The 18,984-nt window shown below is 40.4% G+C and overlaps 1 protein-coding gene across 10 annotated transcripts in view; it reads left to right on the plus strand.

Annotated features, from left to right (window-relative positions):
• LOC120794318 (transcription factor COE3-like) overlaps positions 1-18,984 on the plus strand; it is a 66,458-nt gene that overhangs the window by 19,002 nt on the left and 28,472 nt on the right. For 5 of the 10 annotated variants that reach the window (XM_040135275.1, XM_040135279.1, XM_040135281.1 and 2 more), the window contains exons 7-8: positions 13,172-13,253; positions 16,696-16,837. In XM_040135275.1, the coding sequence (XP_039991209.1) occupies positions 13,172-13,253; positions 16,696-16,837 (224 nt within the window). The remainder of the gene's footprint in view (positions 1-13,171; positions 13,254-16,695; positions 16,838-18,984) is intronic. The other 5 variants (XM_040135278.1, XM_040135280.1, XM_040135282.1 and 2 more) reach the window with 1 other exon arrangement.

The raw sequence follows: 18,984 nt of genomic DNA on the forward strand, positions 1-18,984 counted from the left end.
CAACAGAATTATATTTATGTTGGGAAATAAAACAGCAGCACTTTCACATAATTCTTCTGAATTTCCTGGAGATAACTCTATAATCTGGTACTAATTACAGGTAAAAAAGAAATAAAAATCTGAGACAGTTATTTACAATAGACTTTAGTTAGTTGAATTTATCAGTTGTTTGTTTTCTGAGGAATTTCCTTCATTTATATAAAAGAAAGGAAACATAACTCATGTTGGGACACATGACCTCAGGATTTCTAAAAATCCATCTAGGGCTCTGAATGGTGCATTCGTTGGGGACTATTTTCAGCGGTGGATTTCTCCACATTTGGTGCTGTAGTGAGTATTTGTGGCAGCAGGACGGTGTGTGTGTGTGGGAGTGAGTCAAAATAAAGTACAGTGTGTGTGTGTTCATGGTGATGAAGGAACATTGGAAACATCTGAGCTCTAAGGCTCAGAGGAATCAGATACACCAGAGACAGTCAGTGTTGGTTTGAGTGTTTTTATTCAAGAGAAGACTGTAGCAGTGGTCTGACTCTTAATAACCTCCTCCTCCTCACTGTGATGAAGAACAGAAGAAGAGGAGGATGAATTGTCTGCTTTCATTTGCTGTGAAGAGAGGGATGATGGACTCCTCATTATCTAATTTAATTATCTCCTCCCTCACCTCCTCTCCTCCTCCTCTGTACAGTCTAGAAACCCAGGACAAAAGTCTGAAGGCCTGGAAAAATCTCTCTGTGCGTGTGTGTGTGTGTGTGTGTGTGTGTGTGTGTGTGTGTGTGTGTGTGTGTGTGTGTGTGTGTGTGTGTGTGTGTGAGTGTGTGTGTGTGTGAGAGCGTGTTTTTGTTACCTCTTTGGGACCTTTTCTGGTGTAAACACTTGTCATTTCTGAGGTCCTGGTTAAGGTTTGGGTTTGTGTTAGCCTGTCCACAATGAATGGAGGTCAGTGCAATGTCCTAACAAGGATAGCTGCAAAAACTTGTGTGTGTGTGTGTGTGTGTGTGTGTGTGTGTGTGTGTGTGTGTGTGTGTGTGTGTGTGTGTGTGCGCAGCAGTGATTGACAGCTGACATTAAGTTGTTTAGCAGTAAAATGTCAGAGTCTGAATATTCCTGTCGCTCTGTTTGACCCTGTCTGTCTGCCATAGGAGGAGGAAGAGCAGTATCTGGTTAAATCAGAATATTTCTCTATTAAATCTTAAATTTGTGTTTTTGATCAAGTTTAGGGTTTTGTCCGGTTTTAATGTGAATCATAAAGACTGCATATTCGTCACAGTCAAACCATCAGTATAACACAGTTCAACAGCAGCACAAAAAAAGGATCATCACCACCTCTAAAACAGTTTCAGCACAAACTGAACCCATGATGACAGGGTCGCCACAGGGATGTCAAATAAAACTTAGGTTGGGGCTTTGACCTGATAAACTGGACAGACTCAGGGTCAGATTTTCAATGAAAATGTTAAGCGGAAATGTGCAGCAGTGTTGGTTTTGGCACCTGGTTGTGATTTAGTTTAAGTCTAGTCTTCTGGCAAAAACGTTCACTAATGTGAGTCCAATCTTAGTCATGTGGTTTTTGTTGGTGTTTTACCATTTGTCGGTCTTTTAGTTTTTATTTCGTTGATGAAAAATGTGAAATATTTTGTTTTGGTCCCGTTTTCATCGTGAAAAACGGAATGTCGACGATTATTTTTTGTCATTGTTTTCGTTGATGAAATTAACACTCAACCACTCAAAGCGCTTTACAATGTCAGAACCAGCATCAGGAGCAGTTGGGGGTTCAGTGTCTTGCTCAAGGACACTTTGCCAAGCTCTCCAGAGGAGCCGGGGATTGAATCAGGAATCTTCCGATTACTAAGTGACAGCTCAACCTCCTGAGCGGCAGTAAAAACCTAACACACTGCTGAGCGTCTCTCCTGGTTGGCTGCTGATTGAGCTGGAGAGCAGTAGAGGAAGTGATGCTACATGATTAGTTAAGCTGATTGGCAGTGTTCAGAGCGTCATGGTGAAGGGATGAGGCGGACATCCCGCCGCTACTTCCCATCACAGTCAGGTCATTTAAAGATGAGACTCAGTTTGTAAATCTTTGTCTGTCAGGTTTTTTCCCTCTCCTGCTCTGAGGAGAAAAATGCTGCTGAAACAATTTGATCCTTTGAACAGCAACTAATGTTTGAATCTAATGGGTGTGTAGTGGGCAGCTCTGTCCAGTACTGAAGGCTCTTCTTGCCTAAGACATGGAACAAATTGGTTTCATGATTTTCTGTGTTCTTTTTAGCCTGACTGAGCCATTTACCCACCGTTTCTGTGTATTCAGAGTTTAACGACCACATGCTCCACCCAGAACTACTTTCTACTGAAGAAATGGTCCCTATAAAAACTGTTGACGTCTGCCAACCAATCAGAAGCGAGAGCTGTCATGGTAACAGTCTAACGGATTTTAGTGATGTTGAGTTTTTAAATCTGTACCTGATTTTACAGCAGATCTGAAACCAGCTGTTACATCTGGACTGCATTTTATCTCTCCTTGACCTGATGTTATGTTTGTGTGTGTGGTGTGTTGTGTGTGTGTGTGTGCGTGTGTGTGTGTGTGCGTGCGTGTGTTGTGTGTGTGTGCGTGTGCGTGTGTGTTTGTGTGTGTGCGTGCGTGTGTGTGTGTGTGTGTGTGTGTGTGTGTGTGTGTTTGTGTGTGAGTGTAACAGCTGGCGCTCTGTTCTTCAGCCTGTGATGCCACCTGACACACTGAAACACACACACTCTACATGACTTTTCATAAGTATGCAAAATCACACATTTTGTCTCCAGCTATAAAAAGGCAATCAGTGTGTGTGTGTGTGTGTGTGTGTGTGTGTGTGTGTGTGTGTGTGTGTAAGCCATAATAGCTGTTAATTAGCTCCATGTTCAAACCAGCCGCGGATGCTAATTAGCAGAAAAACCTGTCCAGCATTTGGTGTTAATTAGAGCGACAGGCCCAAACACATCTGACCACACACACACACCCACACCCGCACACACACACACAGCTGTCAGACCTTAACTCTGTCCTGTTTGACATGAAGAGGGACAGTTAAGCCTCTTCAAACAAACTCAATTCAACACAACACATTAGATACAGACTTAAAACCAAATTCACAAACAAAGCACCTGGACCATGATACTACAAGTTTTAGTTGGTAAAAAACAGCTGTGTATGATTAATATTCTTCATATTTTATATAATCAGTGTAAATGTAGCATGCTGTTAAGCTTTTAACATGGGCCTTGTTCTGAGGAAAGTTCGCCAGTTTTTGGATAGTTGGACTCTTTGTGATGAAACTGGACATAAGGTTTTGGACGTACACAACGTGCTTTATTGCTTTTTGTCTCATATTGTACTGTTGTTTACCCTTTTACAACAGGGATTTATGTTTGAAAATGACAGCGATATATGTTAATACTCCTATAAGTAGGTCTGTGGAAGTTTTATGTAATTGCAGAAGAATCCAGAGGTGGTAAAGGTGCGATGTTGTGTCATTTATCTTGTATTTTTGTCAGTGCTTCAGTGAAGAAGAAGTGTTGGGGCATCATGTTCAGTCCATGAGCCCAGATAGAAAAGATGCACGCCGTTTCTAACCCTACACACTACCAACCAACACACACTACGTGCATCACACTGCGACCGCAGGAGCAGACGGCAGAACATAGAAGATGTGTTCTGGTTTAAGAATGTGAGGTGGTCATTTCACTGCTGGGAGACAGAATAGTGGTTTCTGTGGAGCTGGTCTTCAGTTTGCTGGACTGACTCTGGCACTGAGCTTAGGTAAAGAGACCTCTCCGGTCTTTCACTGTGTGCTGGGCACCTGGAGACACCTCAGGCGGCTCTTGGAGCCCAATGCACAATCACTGCAGTCACACACAGTTTTTTTTTTTTTAAACTTAATTTAACTAAGTGACTCTGGAAACCTTTTGCAGGAAGATTTGATGCAGACGGCAGCAGGAAAATCCACAAACCAAACAACATCAGGAAACAGCTGAAACAACAGCAGCAGCAGACAAAGAGACGTGTGAAGTCTGAAGTGTTGTCAGAGAGTGGGGAATTATTTACCAGTTTGTTTCTGATTAGGTGACTCGTCCTTCTGTAATTAACACTCACCAACCAATGTGAAGAAGAACATAAGTAGAACAGGCAGTAATGAGATGAAACAACACTGAAATGTCAGTTTAACAACCACTCTCAGAACATTTAACTAACACTGAGACCGTTTAACAAACACAGAGCGTTTAACAAATTTTCTGAGAACGTTTAACCAACACTCTGAGAATGTTTAACATGGAGAACATGCTCGGATCATGGCGCGTGTGTTGAGGACACGCTACTGCCTGACAGCTTCTCTAGTCTCCAATTACAGCAGAGGTCGGAGGTCGAGACAAACGGATTCATCACGCTAATCATGAACCGATGAACGCTCTGTGTGTGTGTGTGTGTGTGTGTGTGTGTGTGTGGTTGGTATGAATTAAACATGCAGTTCAGCCGACTGTGAACACACAGAGCAGAAATAGAGTAGGACAGACTGAGAGATGTTGGACTTCCATGTTTTAAATAGTAAACAGCATCTATCCTCTCAGTGTGTGTTTGTGTGTGTGTGATCTGACAAAAAGCCACGTTTCATTTCTTCTCTATCACTGTCACACGATCATAATGAAGTTCAGTTTTTGGGGGGTTTAGCTTCTCTAAAATCTGGTCTATGGTCCCGAGAGTAGGAGAGTCTGAGGTCTTGATGTTGGTGAAGAGCTTGTGTGTGGATCCAGACTGAACTGTATCAGGAAGAACAGAAGTGACAGAGTCTGTTTCCCAGAGTAATCATTTCTTTCTTTGTCTTTGACCATGCGAGTGTTGAGGCCGAGTGAGAAATTACAGCCGGTAACAGGTGAATTCCTCCTCCCTCTTTAATGCCTGGGTCTATTTGCTCCTGCTGGCTCCAGTGACTTTATCATGACCTGGTCATTATTTGAATTTATTTTACACATATACTGTAGTTATTGAAGATGAAAGTGATTTGATTGGACTGATGTTTTCGATTGACTGCGCCTCCTCCTCCTCTTTTGTTTGGTTTCTCCTTCTCCATCAGCTCGTTAATCAATTAACTCCCTGACGCTAATTGACAGTTGTCATTAATTATCTCTGACTGCTCTAATTTGTATTCAAATTTATTCTTTAACAGCAGAATGTTCCACTCATTACCTCCACCAAGCAGCGTGTCTGTTTGGTGGTTAGTCTGTTTGTCAGCAGGATTACACAAAAACTGCTGAACCAATTTGCACCGAACTTGGTGGAGGGATGGGGCCCGGGCCAGGGAAGAACCCATTACATTTTGGTGTGGATCCAGGTAAAGGGGCGGATCCAGGAATTTTTGAAATCCCTTTTCTTAACATTGCGAGATAGGGCATTTTTCGCCTTGGTGGAGGTCTGTGCTCTGCAGAGTGTCGGCCTAGTTTACATATTAAATACAAGTTGTTTTTTTGGATAATTTATTCACGTTTCCTTTAGTTTTTATTTTATTTTATTTTTAACATCATGTGGGGAGAGGTGTGTGTCAGTGTGTGTGCGTGTGCGCGCGCGCGTGTGTGTGTGTCTGTGTATGTGTATGTGTATCTTGTATTACTATCTTCAGTTTCAGTTTCAGTTTTTAACCACTGTAGTGAGGACATTCATGCATTGTGAGGACGTTTTGGTTGGTCCTCTCTGTGTCAAAGGTCTGTTTCAAAGTTCAGACCCGGTTTGAAGGGTCAGGTTAGAATCAGTTTTAGTTTAAGGTTAGGGTAAGGGTTGTCCCCCGATGATCCCTGGTGATTCAGAGTTCATTCCTGTGCTCAAAGAGGTTCTGACAGTATCACGGTATTCCCTCCAAAGCTCCAGAACAGCCACTAAATGGATAAGGATTTTGCCGGCTCTTGTTCTAGATGTTTGATTAGAAACAAGTACTTGACCCCATTCTGAGATGTCTTGACTCATTTATCTTTCATTTATTAATCTGCAGCATTGTTTGCTTTGTTCTTCATTGTGGACAACACACCTCTTTTGGTGTCTTTTAGTCTTTAAATGTTGTCAGAATTTAAACATCATGGTAGAAAGTCTTCGTCAATAACCAAAAAAATCAAACTAAAGTGAAATAAATAAGATTAAGCTATTATATTAATAATAAAACTATCAAGAAATATCAAAAGGGAACTATCAAACACACCAAAAGTCAAAGGGGATGATGAAAAAAGGTCAACAGGCATTACAATGAAATTAATTTTTACCTGAGTTTTGAAGATACGTAATAAAGTTAATGACTTTATATTTGATGTCAAACCTTTCCAGAAAGAGGGAACTTTAATATTAAATGGTATTTACATGATAGGTTGTATTACAGTCAGGTCAATTTAAATTATTTAAAAACCTGGTACTATATAAAAAATCTGTGATGTATGGGATTTTTCTCTTTTGAAATTTGAAACCTTACAGAGAATTGACATAAAAAGCAGAACTTCCAGGTTCTTTTCCAGAAGTAAGAAAACCTTGTTGATTATCCATTTGTAACTGTGCTACATACAACTATATATAAAAAGAGCTATAATGTTAGGATCTGGTTTCACTTGGTAACAAACTTCTACTAACACGTAACATGAAAAAAGAAACTGATTGTTTTTCCTGTTCTTCACATTCTCCCGACATTATATAGATGCATCGTATGTACGTGCGCTTTCTTCATGGGAGTTGTAGTTTTTTTTCTGTGACCACAAAGTAATTGTTTAACTTTGTGAAATCACAAAGACAGTTGCTGTAGCGGAGCTGATTTTTCCTAGGTTATGGAAAGTAAACTTCAGGAACAAGCTTCATTTTTTCACAAAGACTGATTGAAGAAATGCTGAATGAGAGATTTTACTGAGTTACAGAAGCTGGCAAAAGTGAGGCTGGAAAGGAGGAGACATCTGGACTTTAGCTCTTAATAGAAAATAGAAGAAAATGTGCAAATGAACAGATTCTCAGTGAACTCTGCAGCTTTAATGTGGAGTTTAAAGACAGCAGCTGCTTTAAAGTAAAGATGAACCTGAACACACCGAGAGAGAGAGAGAGAGAGCAGTGTAAATGACTCGGATCAGATTAACAGGCAGAGCTGCCAACAGCACGTAAATCACAAAACACACACACACACACACACACACACACACACACACACACACACACACACACACACACACACACACACACACACTGTGTGGCATTACATTACCATCAGTATAATTCCTCCTCACACTGCGACTACATTTTCTACCTCATAGAGCATATCAACTCCAACACAGTGTGTGTCAGAGTGTGTGTGAGTGTGTTCAGACAGTGTGTGTGTTTTCAGCGTCAGTTTGTGTGTGTGTGTGTGTGTGTGTGTGTGTGTGTGTGACTTCTATTCTTCCTGGAGATAAATTTGTAGTACGTCCTAATTTCCTGCTCGTAAATATGAGCAGTAATAGAGTGTGTGTGTGTGTGTGTGTGTGTGTGTGTGTGTGTGTGTGTGTGTGTGTGTGTGTGTGTGTGTGTGTGTGTGTGTGTGCATGTGTCGGGTCTTCCCTGCTTATCACATAACAAATTGAAAGCTTAATCTGTCCTGCGTGTAGATTTATGACTTCGATCGCTGGCGCTCTCTCATTCAGAGGAGGAGAAAATAGATAGAGGGAGGAGACGAAAGGAAGATGGAAACAAGGGAGGAGAGAAGGAGACCAGATGAGAGAAGGTGAAGAAAAAACAGGAGGAGGAGGTGAAGAGGAGGATTGTAGATAAGTTGAGTCTGTGTGTCTGAAGATAAGGTGATGGTAACCGTGGTGGTTACCACTCGATAAGACTGTGTGTGTGTGTGTGTGTGTGTGTGTGTGTGTGTGTGTGTGTGTGTGTGTGTGTGTGTGTGTGTGTGTGTGCGAGCAGCTGATCAGAGGTCAGAGGTCACGCTGACAGACAGAGGTTATCTCCAGACAAACATCAGTAAGACTTTATCCACTCAGAGACAAGCTCCCTTCCGCTGCTACAGGGAGAGAACAGAAAAACAACAACAGCAAAAGCAGCAGCAGCAACAAAAACAACAGCAAAAAGAAGAACAGCAGCAACAACAGGCCATGGTTATCTGTCGCCTCGACTACGACGATGCCCTTCTAGTGGGCCCTCCTTCACGCGCAGTGAAACCCTTACAGATGGTCCAGAATGTGGCGGCCCGTCTGGCGCTTACACTTGAATACAGAGTGAATTCTGGGTCTGCACCCATCTACCTGAACTCAGTCGTACAGGCTTATGCTCCCTCTCAGCCACTGCGTTCCTCCAAGGAATGTCGTCTGGCATCGCCAGCCCTGAACACAACATAATCACAGGCCAGGCTGTTCCCGTTTGTGGTTCCCCGACTGTAGAACGAGCTAACAAATGCGTTTCAGAGCAGGGCGTCCCTCTCTATCTTCAAAAATCTCTCGAAGACTCATCTGTTCCGAGAGCACCTTCTCTCCTAACACCTCTAACACCCTAACACCCTAACAGGCCTAAATGGCACTTATTGTGCACTTTCGGGGAACTTCTTTACCTGATCTCCTTGCACTTTGTCTTATTGAACAGATCAAGCACTTAGCACTTACTACAAGGTCTTCTACTGAACGTAAGCTTCAGTGTTGTCCCTCACTTGTAGGTCACTTTGGATAAAAGCATCCGCCAAATGAGTAAATGTACATGTAACAACAAAAACAATAATATTAATAACATTTCACATAACCCAAGGGCAAATTACATAAAGAAAACAAGGAACAATGTACTTTAAAAATAGCTTTGCCAAAAAAGATGTATCTTCACCATACATTTTAACTGAATTCCAGAAAATCATCAAAGTACAAAATGAGCGAATTCTTGTTTCCCTCCACTGCTGCTGTGTGAGTATGAGCTGATAAACAGCTGGTGGGGCTGATTTTCCAGTCGCCGCCATTAAACCACCAAAGAAGAAGATGACGCAGCGAGGTGAGGTCATTAAAAGAGCTCCAGTCAAAGCTCATACAATGGAAAACCACGTGGAGACGATGGTGGAAATCTTCTAAAATGTGTATTTCTACTGTTGTTTCGACTCAGGTTGTTCATGCACACTGAAAATGTGTATAAAAACAGGTGGCTGTATGTAGATATAGATGATGTAGATGATGAAAAACAGCAACCTTGACTAAAAGGAGCAGGGTCGTGTAATGTCTTAATCTTGATTTTCACCTATAGACTGGAGGTATTTCAGGTGAGCTGAATGTCGATTCAGGATGTAAAAGTCCTGGTCCCTCCTCTGTTGATCTTCAGGAAGGTTCTCTGTTTCTTCTTGTTAAGACATGTTTTAGTAAAGTTTTTCCTTATCTTGGGCTCTCAGGCTGGGGTCTGAAACTACCAAGACATCGAGACATTTTCCCCACCTTTTGAGTTTATTGTCATATCTGGCACACAAATTTCCTTTTGGTTTTTTCCCATATTGATTTACACCGTTCAGTCACAACATTAAAAGCAGTAACTGGTTTTAATGTTGTGGCTGATTGGTATATGCCCAGTCTTTAACTATAATGACATGCTTTTCATTGAAGCATAAACATTTTCTTTCCCATTTCACTTTTAAACCAGTCCTCCAGTGCTTCACTGAGTCGCTTTCATAGTGTACAGCAGCTGTTGTTGTGAGAGACAGGTTTAAACCAGAACTGTCCAGATTTGAGCAGCACAGGTGGGGATATCCTGACTTTAACTACAAAAACACTGGACCCTGCATTTCCCATAATGCAACTGGATAGTGGCTTTCACTAAAGCCTGGTAAACAGCAACAGCAAGAGCGTTTGACAGAAAGGACAGAAGGAGTCGTGTGTTGTCGGATTGTAAAGGCCTGTCAAACATCTGTGATTCTGAACGGTAGAAACAGAAAGGACTGATATGGAGGATGATTCTAATAACATGACAGCTGTAGTAAAGATTTCAGTCTCCAGCTCTAATCTAAACCACTTCGTATGGGGGTCAAACTGAGAGTGAGAGCATCTGAGTGCAAACTTGTCCAGAGACAGGGTTCAGCTGAACATGTGTACTGTCAGTCATCTAAATATCCTAAAAATCTCAGGACTCACTTCTGTTGCATGAAAATGTGTTGCTACAGGAAACACTTCCAAACGTCAAAACTGGAACTTCTCCAGCATCCTTTCACATTTTTTTCATCTTGGTCTTATAATAAGAGGTTCTTGTCTTGATTATTGATTATAGATTAATAGTACTGGTATCAGACACACTGAATCTCTCTCACACGCTGATGTCCTTGTGGAAAAGGTTTATTTGTTTACAGAGCATCTGTTCAGAGAAAAGACTGTATGTGTGTGTGTGTGTATGTGTGTGTGTGTGTGTGTGTGTGTGTGTGTGTGTGTGTGTGTGTGTGTGTGTGTGTGTCGGTGTCAGCACTTTGTCCTTCTGTAGGCTCATTAGAGAGGAGCAGCAAGGAATGCTGGGTAATCAATACTGCAGACCCTCAGAGACCAAAAACATCGCCTGAGAGGGAGTTCTGTCTTTTTTGTCCTTCTGTGTGTGTGTGTGTGTGTGTGTGTGTGTGTGTGTGTGTGTGTGTGTGTGTGTGTGTGTGTGTGTGTGTGTGGGTACATGTCTTTCTATGATTGTGTGGACAAATTTTGGTTTGTAACCATCATTGTGAGGACATTTTGGCAAAGTAAGTACATTTTGTGCAGTCCTCACACCTTCAAAGGCCTGTTTAAGGGTTCAGACTTGGTTTTAGGGTTCAGGTTAGAATCAGGTTTAGGTTAGGGTCAGGGTCAGCGTTGGGGTTAAGCCTTTAGTTGTGCTGGTTGAGGTCAGGGTGAGGACCTGGGGAATGCATCATGGTAACTAATGTCCTTACAACTAATGTAAGAAAAGTATTTGTGTGTGTGTGTGTGTGTGTGTGTGTGTGTGTGTGTGTGTGTGTGTGTGTGTGTTGACAAACTGTAACCATAGAAACCACAGTGATGCTGTTGTACTGTAGACGCTGCATGGCTTCAGACAGACCCCCCCCCCCATCCACCCCCCCAAAAACAACCCCTCATCCACACACAAAGCGGGTGTCACAGTCATGGCTCTGTTCTTTGAAATTCTTGAAAAATCAAATGGGATTCTGTTGTGATTCACAGTACCAAACAAGTAGGTTACCTGGAAGATTAGAGTCTTGTGGGGGGTGTGGGGATGAGGTGGAGGTGTCACAGCACTATAACTATAGACAACAACTAACAAACAATAAACAAAGTATTAAAAAAAAACAACACTGATGGACACATTTATCCAAACAGAGCAAGATAGATTTTGTGTTGAGGTTTGATATTTGGATGCAGCTGCAGTCTCTGTTCTTTGTCTTCTCTCCTTCATCCCTCCATCTCTCCTGGGAGAGGATGACAGGAAAGAGAGAGAGAGAGAGAGAGAGAGAGAGAGAGAGAGAGAGAGAGAGAGAAACAGTGCAGGGTAACAGCTGACAGAATGACAGAGAGACGAGTGTGTCCTTTGTGTTTACCCAGTGTAATACATGTTAACCCAATATACAGCCATCACATCCTCAGTATGTATGTGTGTAAATATTTGTTACCTCCATATCCTAAAACATGGTAGCAAACAGCAGAAATCACTGGAACAAACCATCAAATGGCAGTGGACAAATTATCTACAATTACAATAAAACTGTAAAAATATATCTGCTGAGGAAGATCCTGTGTTACAATGGAAAGCTCCAGAAAAGTTACTAAATGGACTGTCTGGTGAGATTGTTTTGTTAGTTACTGTTTCCAAGATCAATCTTAATGTTTTGGTCAGAGTCAACATGTTGTCTTGTGCTGAGGAGTGGTGCACCAGGCAACACAAGAGATTTTTACCTTGTGTTGGTCTCGCTCTTGTTTTGTTTTTTGTCCAAAATTCAACTCAGAACCCTGGGAATTAAGTTCATGTTGGATGATTCTGCTGCTCACAGTTTATGTCCAGTTCCGAAGTTCCATATCAGTACAGACTGTAGTGTGTCCTTGTGGACATGTAGCACATCTGACTTTCACTAACATTAACCAGACTGTAGTCACCACCTACTGATATTATAGACAGACAGAATTTTAAAATGTTGTCAATAATCCGGGGTTGTGCAGAATTGTCATTTTTTTCCTATTAAATAGACATAGTATAAGAGACAGAATACCCTCAGTTGTCCAAATAAAGATGGTAACAGGCCACTTAACTTGGGATGATAACCATAACAAACTAAATATTTGAACGTAAAATACAGTAACCTTTCATCTGGAGACATTTAACTTAAACATGAGCACCATGGCCTGTTAACCTCTGAAGCTGCTGCTTTTACTACAGAAACTACTTAACTTTAGCTCCAGATTTTATCTTAAATAACAATAAAACTTAATCAGTGTTTTTCTCTAATGTGTAGAATGTTGTATCGTCTGCATATAGAAGAACATAATCGTTATTTCAACTGTTTTTTAATGAAACAACAGAAAGAGACCCAGAATAGAACCCTGAGGAACATCTGAACATAACACACAGTAATGTGTGATCGAAATAAATCTAAATAAAACCTGAGCAACATGGCCTGTCACCCTCTGAAGCTGTTGCTTCCAGACTTTATCTTTAAAAAAATCAAAAGGAACTCAGTGTTTTCTTCTATGTGGAACATTAAGAATTATCTTTAAGAATAAAACTCTGAGCAACCACATTTACTACAGTTATGAACCATATCAAAGTACTACTGATACTACTGTCAGTTTTACTGCTAATACTAAAAGTACTGCTACTACTCACATATCTTGTACTGCACTGTAACTGCGCTGTCATATTTATTCCCTTTTTTTATTTTTCATGTCTTATTTATTTTACTTTTCTTTTCCACAATTTCTTGTAATTTTTATGTCTCATGTAAAGCACTCTAAACTGTTTTTGAAAGGTGGAACAAAAAGTTTTCTGATTCGTACTTCTGCTCTACTGTGACTGTTACTTCGGTTTCTGCCATCACTGATGTTTTAATGTATACCAATGAATCTACTGTATCCTGAGTATCCTGAGTAACTGGTTATTACTTAGTTGATTTAACGTGCTTATCTGTTATATACTGTACATTATTAATGTGTAGGAAATTAACACTTTCCGATCTTTGTGTGTCTGCAGGTTCTTCTTAAAGTTCTTTCTAAAGTGTAACCAGAACTGTCTGAAAAACGCTGGAAACCCAAGAGACATGAGGAGGTTTCAGGTAACACACACACACACACACACAGACACACACACACACACACAAAGATGAATTCATTTCCCTAAAGGGCAGGACATGGCTTTGGAGGACCTGCTGCACCCATAATGCATTGCAGCATGGTGGCCCGAGGCTTATTACTTTGCAGATATAATATGAGAGGTCAACAGGGACCTGTCTGTCTGCCTGTCTGTCACATTTTCTTAAACATATAAACTGTTTTGTCTTCAATCCCATTGGCTCTTTAATAAACAGGTTCTTTAAAAAAATCAGGGGAACTAATTTAACTTGCTTCCTCTTTTTATACTGAAGTACATCAAAGACTTTAAGATATCCTTCAAGTCCAGTTTCTGTGAATCTTTAAAACTCATAAAGTGGACATGGTTGATCTATGTTACTTAATGAAACAAAAATATATTCTGTGTGCAGCTCAGACTGTGTAGATTATTGAGTAGATTGTATATTAAGGGTCCTGTGATTTTTTATTATTTCCCAGGTTGTTTCCTGGAGCATGTAGGAAATATGAAACCAATTATATTAAAAATACTTATATATACTTATAAACTTATACTTATAAATTATAATAATGATAATTATTCTTATTATGATGTTTGTTTATATAGCTCTTATCAAAATCAGCAAAGAAAAATTAAATCAAATAGTAAGTACAAAGGACAAAAACCCTATCTGTATTTAAATGCCTGCACCTTGTGCAGTGTCATGAAAGAGTACAACAGTGTACAGTGAATTATTCATTTGAGTTTTTTAGTGAAAATCAGGAAACTACATAGGAGATGTATGGTTGTATAACTTTTATAAACAGTTGTTGATCTGATCAAAGCTGTAGCTGCCGTTTACCACGTCATGTCCTTTTTCTGAAAGAAAAAATTTTACATTTTTGCTCATTCAGATATCAAGCTGTCTACCAAGTGCAGAGCTGAAGATATAATTAGCAACATATTACACAAAGCTAGAAACTTACAGTTACAGTTACATGGATCTAGAGGATCTATTGAATAAAGTGTTACCAATCCTTCATATTTAATGTGAGTCTGTAATTAAACCTATTTATATTAACCTAATACTGAAAATACACAGAAAACCTTTATTTCAGCAATCCGGTGGTATTAATCTATATTAGTCCAAAGTCTAGTTAGTATCATTAGTGCTTTGACCAGAGCATGTGCAGCCCAAACTAATAAACCCTACTCAACGAACTTCTACAGTCAGCAGAGCTTACATGAATGGACTGAAATTTTGTCCAAACGTGAGCATTTTTAAAGGACACGCAAGCTTCAGATCTGCATATTTAATTAACATCATTCACTCATTAGATTCTGTTTAAAGTTGGATAACAGGGTCATTTAATTGTGGATGTCTCCGTCCTGCTGTGTGTCTCAGTGTGCGAGTGTGAACCCAGAGGGTCTCTGAGATAAGAGACACAGTCAGACACTGAGTGGTCCTCTCATCTGAACAGGCTTCACACATCAGCCACTTAACAACAATCAGTCTATGACTGATCCTCTAATTATTGATCAACCAACTGATTCCATTACACTCCTAAAGACTGGGAGGAGGAGAGGAAGAGGAGAGAGGAGAGGGTTGGTTTTCAAAATTCCCTTTATTAAACCATCACCAGGAGAAACCAGATCATTGTGACATGATCACTCAAGGCCAAAAAGGGAAAAGGGAATAAGCCAAGCTATGTCTGTCTGAGCCTCAATTTATGGCCAGCGCATGGGCAGAGCGTGAACATTATATATGTTTCTATCCTACTGGATGATGTGTTTGGGTTGAAGTAAAGCCAAATGGGATTAAGTTCTTTTTCTCAAGAAACAATATAAAGAGGATTTTAAGACTCTTTCTATTGAGAGAGACTCTCCTTTGACTTCTTGTGATAAGGTTTGTTTCTCTCCTATATTGTAAATGCAATGCAATATATTTCACTTTAACCCTTTCAGTGTTTTGTGTGTTTAATTGTGTTCAGAGTCTTTTGTAGAAAATCTTCCACAACAATGTTTCAATGTCCAATGAGACATTTCAGTGTCCAACACATGATAAGACCTTTGCGTCTGACCCTGAGTAGACGACCAACAGAGCGTCCCTGCTAACGTGGATAAAACAGAGGAGACGATGGAGGAAACTCTTCTCTTTGTCTCACACTTTCCATGTGTCTGCTGTCTCACACACACACACACACACACACACACACACACACACACACACACATACACATACACACACTTACACAGTAACTTGCACACACAGTGACAAACACACAGTAACACACACAACCTCTCTCTCTCCACGCTGTGCTGGGCGAGCTGACAGGATGTTCACTCCACTTAAACAAGCAAAGGAGGGGGAAGAAGACGGGGGGAGCGAGCTACAGAGAGCACATGGAGAGAGAGAGTTGGATCAGATGAGTGAGACAGGTGAAGTCAGGTGAAGCCTCTGGACTCATTGCCAGTTGTTGTGGCGACAGCAGGGTGAAGGATGTGCCGGTTAGTCACCGTGGCGACAGAGAGGACACCTCCACTCGCTCTCTGTGTGACCTTCTGCTCTGTCGCCATGGATCAACGGCAACAACCTCAGCACCGCAACCAGCCACGGATGATGAATGGCCGCAGCTGAGTGGCTGTCAGAGTCAGAGCGGGGCTGTGACATCACAGAGGGGGTGGGGCCAGGGTCGACAGCACAGTAGAGGCTTTTAACACTAGGTGGCAGCACACTGAGACTGTTCTTTTCATTTTTAAATTTTTCTTTAAATTTTTCAAATTAAAAAAATAAAAACAATTTCTAAGTAATTAAGACACACTTTAAAAAATAATATTTTTCTGTTTCCAATTTTTATATGTTTATTTTTTTCTGGTTGCTTTTCTTAAAGGGTTTTTTATTTTCTGAGATTTGCTATAATTTAATCATTTCATTTTTTTTTGCATTAAAATCCTAAAAAAAAATCAGTTAAATCAATTCAAGTATAGGTCAGTATAAGTGTTATTAAAGTATTTTACATTTGCAAAATATTGAAACGTGATTTGGATTTTTTAAAAAATTACCTCAGACTGTCTTTCTTTCGTATGGTAAAAACAACTGGGCAAATCTGTAAAGATAATGGTTAAAAAATTATTAACAAATTTTCGTGATATTTTTTGTAGATGCAATATTCATGTTTGTCATAGGAAGAAGCCCCCATCACCTTATTCCCTCCATAAGGAAGTTTTTCCATTTGTACAAAACAGACTTCAGTCTTAGGCAGATTGTCATGAAAGTTACAGAAAACATTTTTGTTACCTCTAGTTTTGCTGTGAAAATGGTTTCTTTAGTATTTTTGGTTTTGGCCATCCCCCCTCAGATAGCTGCGACTGCGATCTGTGGCAACACGAGAGAGCACAACGTTGCGTTTTTCTGTGGGTTATAAATAAAGTTTTCTGTGTGTGTGCAGGTGGTGGTTTCTACGACTGTGAATGTGGACGGTCATGTTCTCGCCGTTTCCGACAACATGTTTGTACACAACAACTCCAAACATGGCCGCCGAGCCCGGAGACTGGACCCGTCTGAAGGTATGCAGTCAAAAGGTGTCACATGTTTGAACCAATCAGCAACTTCAGGGACTCTAATGACCACTAGATGCAACTGTGATAAAATCTAAAGTGAACTAAAGTGAACGGAAAAATCCCCAAACACTCGTAGCACAAAAATAAGTTCAAAACACCACAGGACCCAGTACAGAAACCTGAGGGACTCCGCATTTTACCTCTGAAGGGGACGAATACCTGTAATTTTTAATGTTAACATGTTTCTGCTGTTGATGCAAACTAAACACCTCTTCCATCCCTTTCACATTAAAAGCCTTTTAGTGATTCATGGAAAAAATATACCTGCACTTCCCCTGGAAGGCTTTTATTGTTGAAACAGTGTTGTCCTTGTGTTTAAATTAATTCATGTTATGGAAATTGAAATAATAGTGAATTCACACTGACTAGATATTTTAGTACGTTTTAGTAAATTAATTTTCCCATTGCTGTTATTTGAGACCAGGCCACTATTTGAGGACTTTTATTTGGGAGCTTACAGTGACGTGGATAAGCTGTGGGTTCATTTACAACCCCTGTGATCACTCATCTTGTTGTCTAACTAAACTCTTGTAGCGATGTCACTACAAACTAAGTTTGTGTTCTCGAAACTGAAAGATTGGTAAATAATACATCAACAACTAGGCCAAGATGATTAAGAAGTGTGTGGCTTGATCAGTTTCACAGTGAAAAGCAGAAGCAGCTTAAAAAACTTTGAGTGAAGTTTGAAAAAATAAACTTCATCTGTTTCCTTTGTAGTCTTACTGTCCAGTCACTCGGGGAAAATTCTGACGGAAATTAATTTCCGATCTGTGGGTGGTGCATTTGTGACGTAGACTACTGTTTGACCTCCCCAGTATCCTAGAATTTATGTTCATTTTGGACCATTCTTTAGCTCACAATGTTCATCGTCAGTACAGGAAGAGGTGTTTCCTTTGTGTATAGCGATGGACAGTAAGGGTGTGGAGGCTAAGATTGTGGATGGATGTGTATCCCTTCTGAATTTCACACAGGAGACCAGAGTTCGCATCACAGAGCTGCAACCAATGTCTTTACCTAACATTAACCTGGCGGTAGTTACCATGAGCAGATACTGTAGAAATTAATCTGGGATTTTTCCGAATTATCCAATATCCATTTCATATCTGGTGACAGGTTTGGGTCTGTCAGCCGACTGCAGACCCTGCATCCATCTTTAAACTCAGTTTAAACTCCAGCAGGGGATTTTATTGAACTGGATGGTGAAACACTGATAATAAGATAAGTTCCTCCTTCAGATCTTTCCTTTCCCAGAAGGTCATTGCTGTCAAGACAGTTTCTGATTGGTCAACGTCACTGATTTACATGTCAAAGTTCACCAAATTTGAAATCTGTGTAAAAGCCATGCAACAGATTTACTTCAATTTCACAAGTGATCCACTGATCACAGTTATTCAGTTGGTATGAGGTGATTTTGGTCTGAAATTCAGCTGTAAAAAAATGCAGGTCTGACTGGGTCTAAAACATGTAGACCGGGGAACCTGAACAACCAGATAGTAAGAGAGAGAGAGGGGAGTGTAATTTGGTCTTTGAAGAGAAATCACCCCAGTGGCTTGTGGGTAGAAAGACCAGACGCCTCACCGTCCCCAGAGAGGACAGTGAGTGTGTGTGTGTGTGTGTGTGTGTGTGTGTGTGTGTGTCTTTTTGCAAGCCGTTCAACCTCTTTAATTGCCCTCCTAATTAAAGATGGTAACCATGGAAACCACCCCTCCCAATCAGAGCTCTGTAGAGTCCCGTGGGTTTGAATCCTCTCTCTCATTTTACCGTTTCTCTCTGCTTCTTTTCTCTGTTCTGTTTTTTCCTCTACAGTCATTAAAGTCAGTGTAAAGCACTGAAACCAGTGACTCCAGTTTAAAGGTTTACTGTGAAAAATGAAAAGCTACTGGTAACCAATGTCTATAGTTTGTGCATTGTGCAAACTGTCTTCCTCCACAGGCTAATGTAAAATCTGACGACCTTAGACCTAAAAAAATCAAACTGAGACTTGTAGCTCAAGTTTAACACCAATGTCTTCCCTTTACTTGATTTTGGAATTAAGTGATTTTAAGACCAAAGATTGTTTTTCATAAATCAAATCTTCCTCTTGCTGATAACAGATGTGATTCGAATCCATCTGACTA

Source organism: Xiphias gladius, chromosome 9 (genome assembly GCF_016859285.1).
Source record: "Xiphias gladius isolate SHS-SW01 ecotype Sanya breed wild chromosome 9, ASM1685928v1, whole genome shotgun sequence".
Taxonomy (NCBI): Eukaryota; Metazoa; Chordata; class Actinopteri; order Istiophoriformes; family Xiphiidae; genus Xiphias; species Xiphias gladius.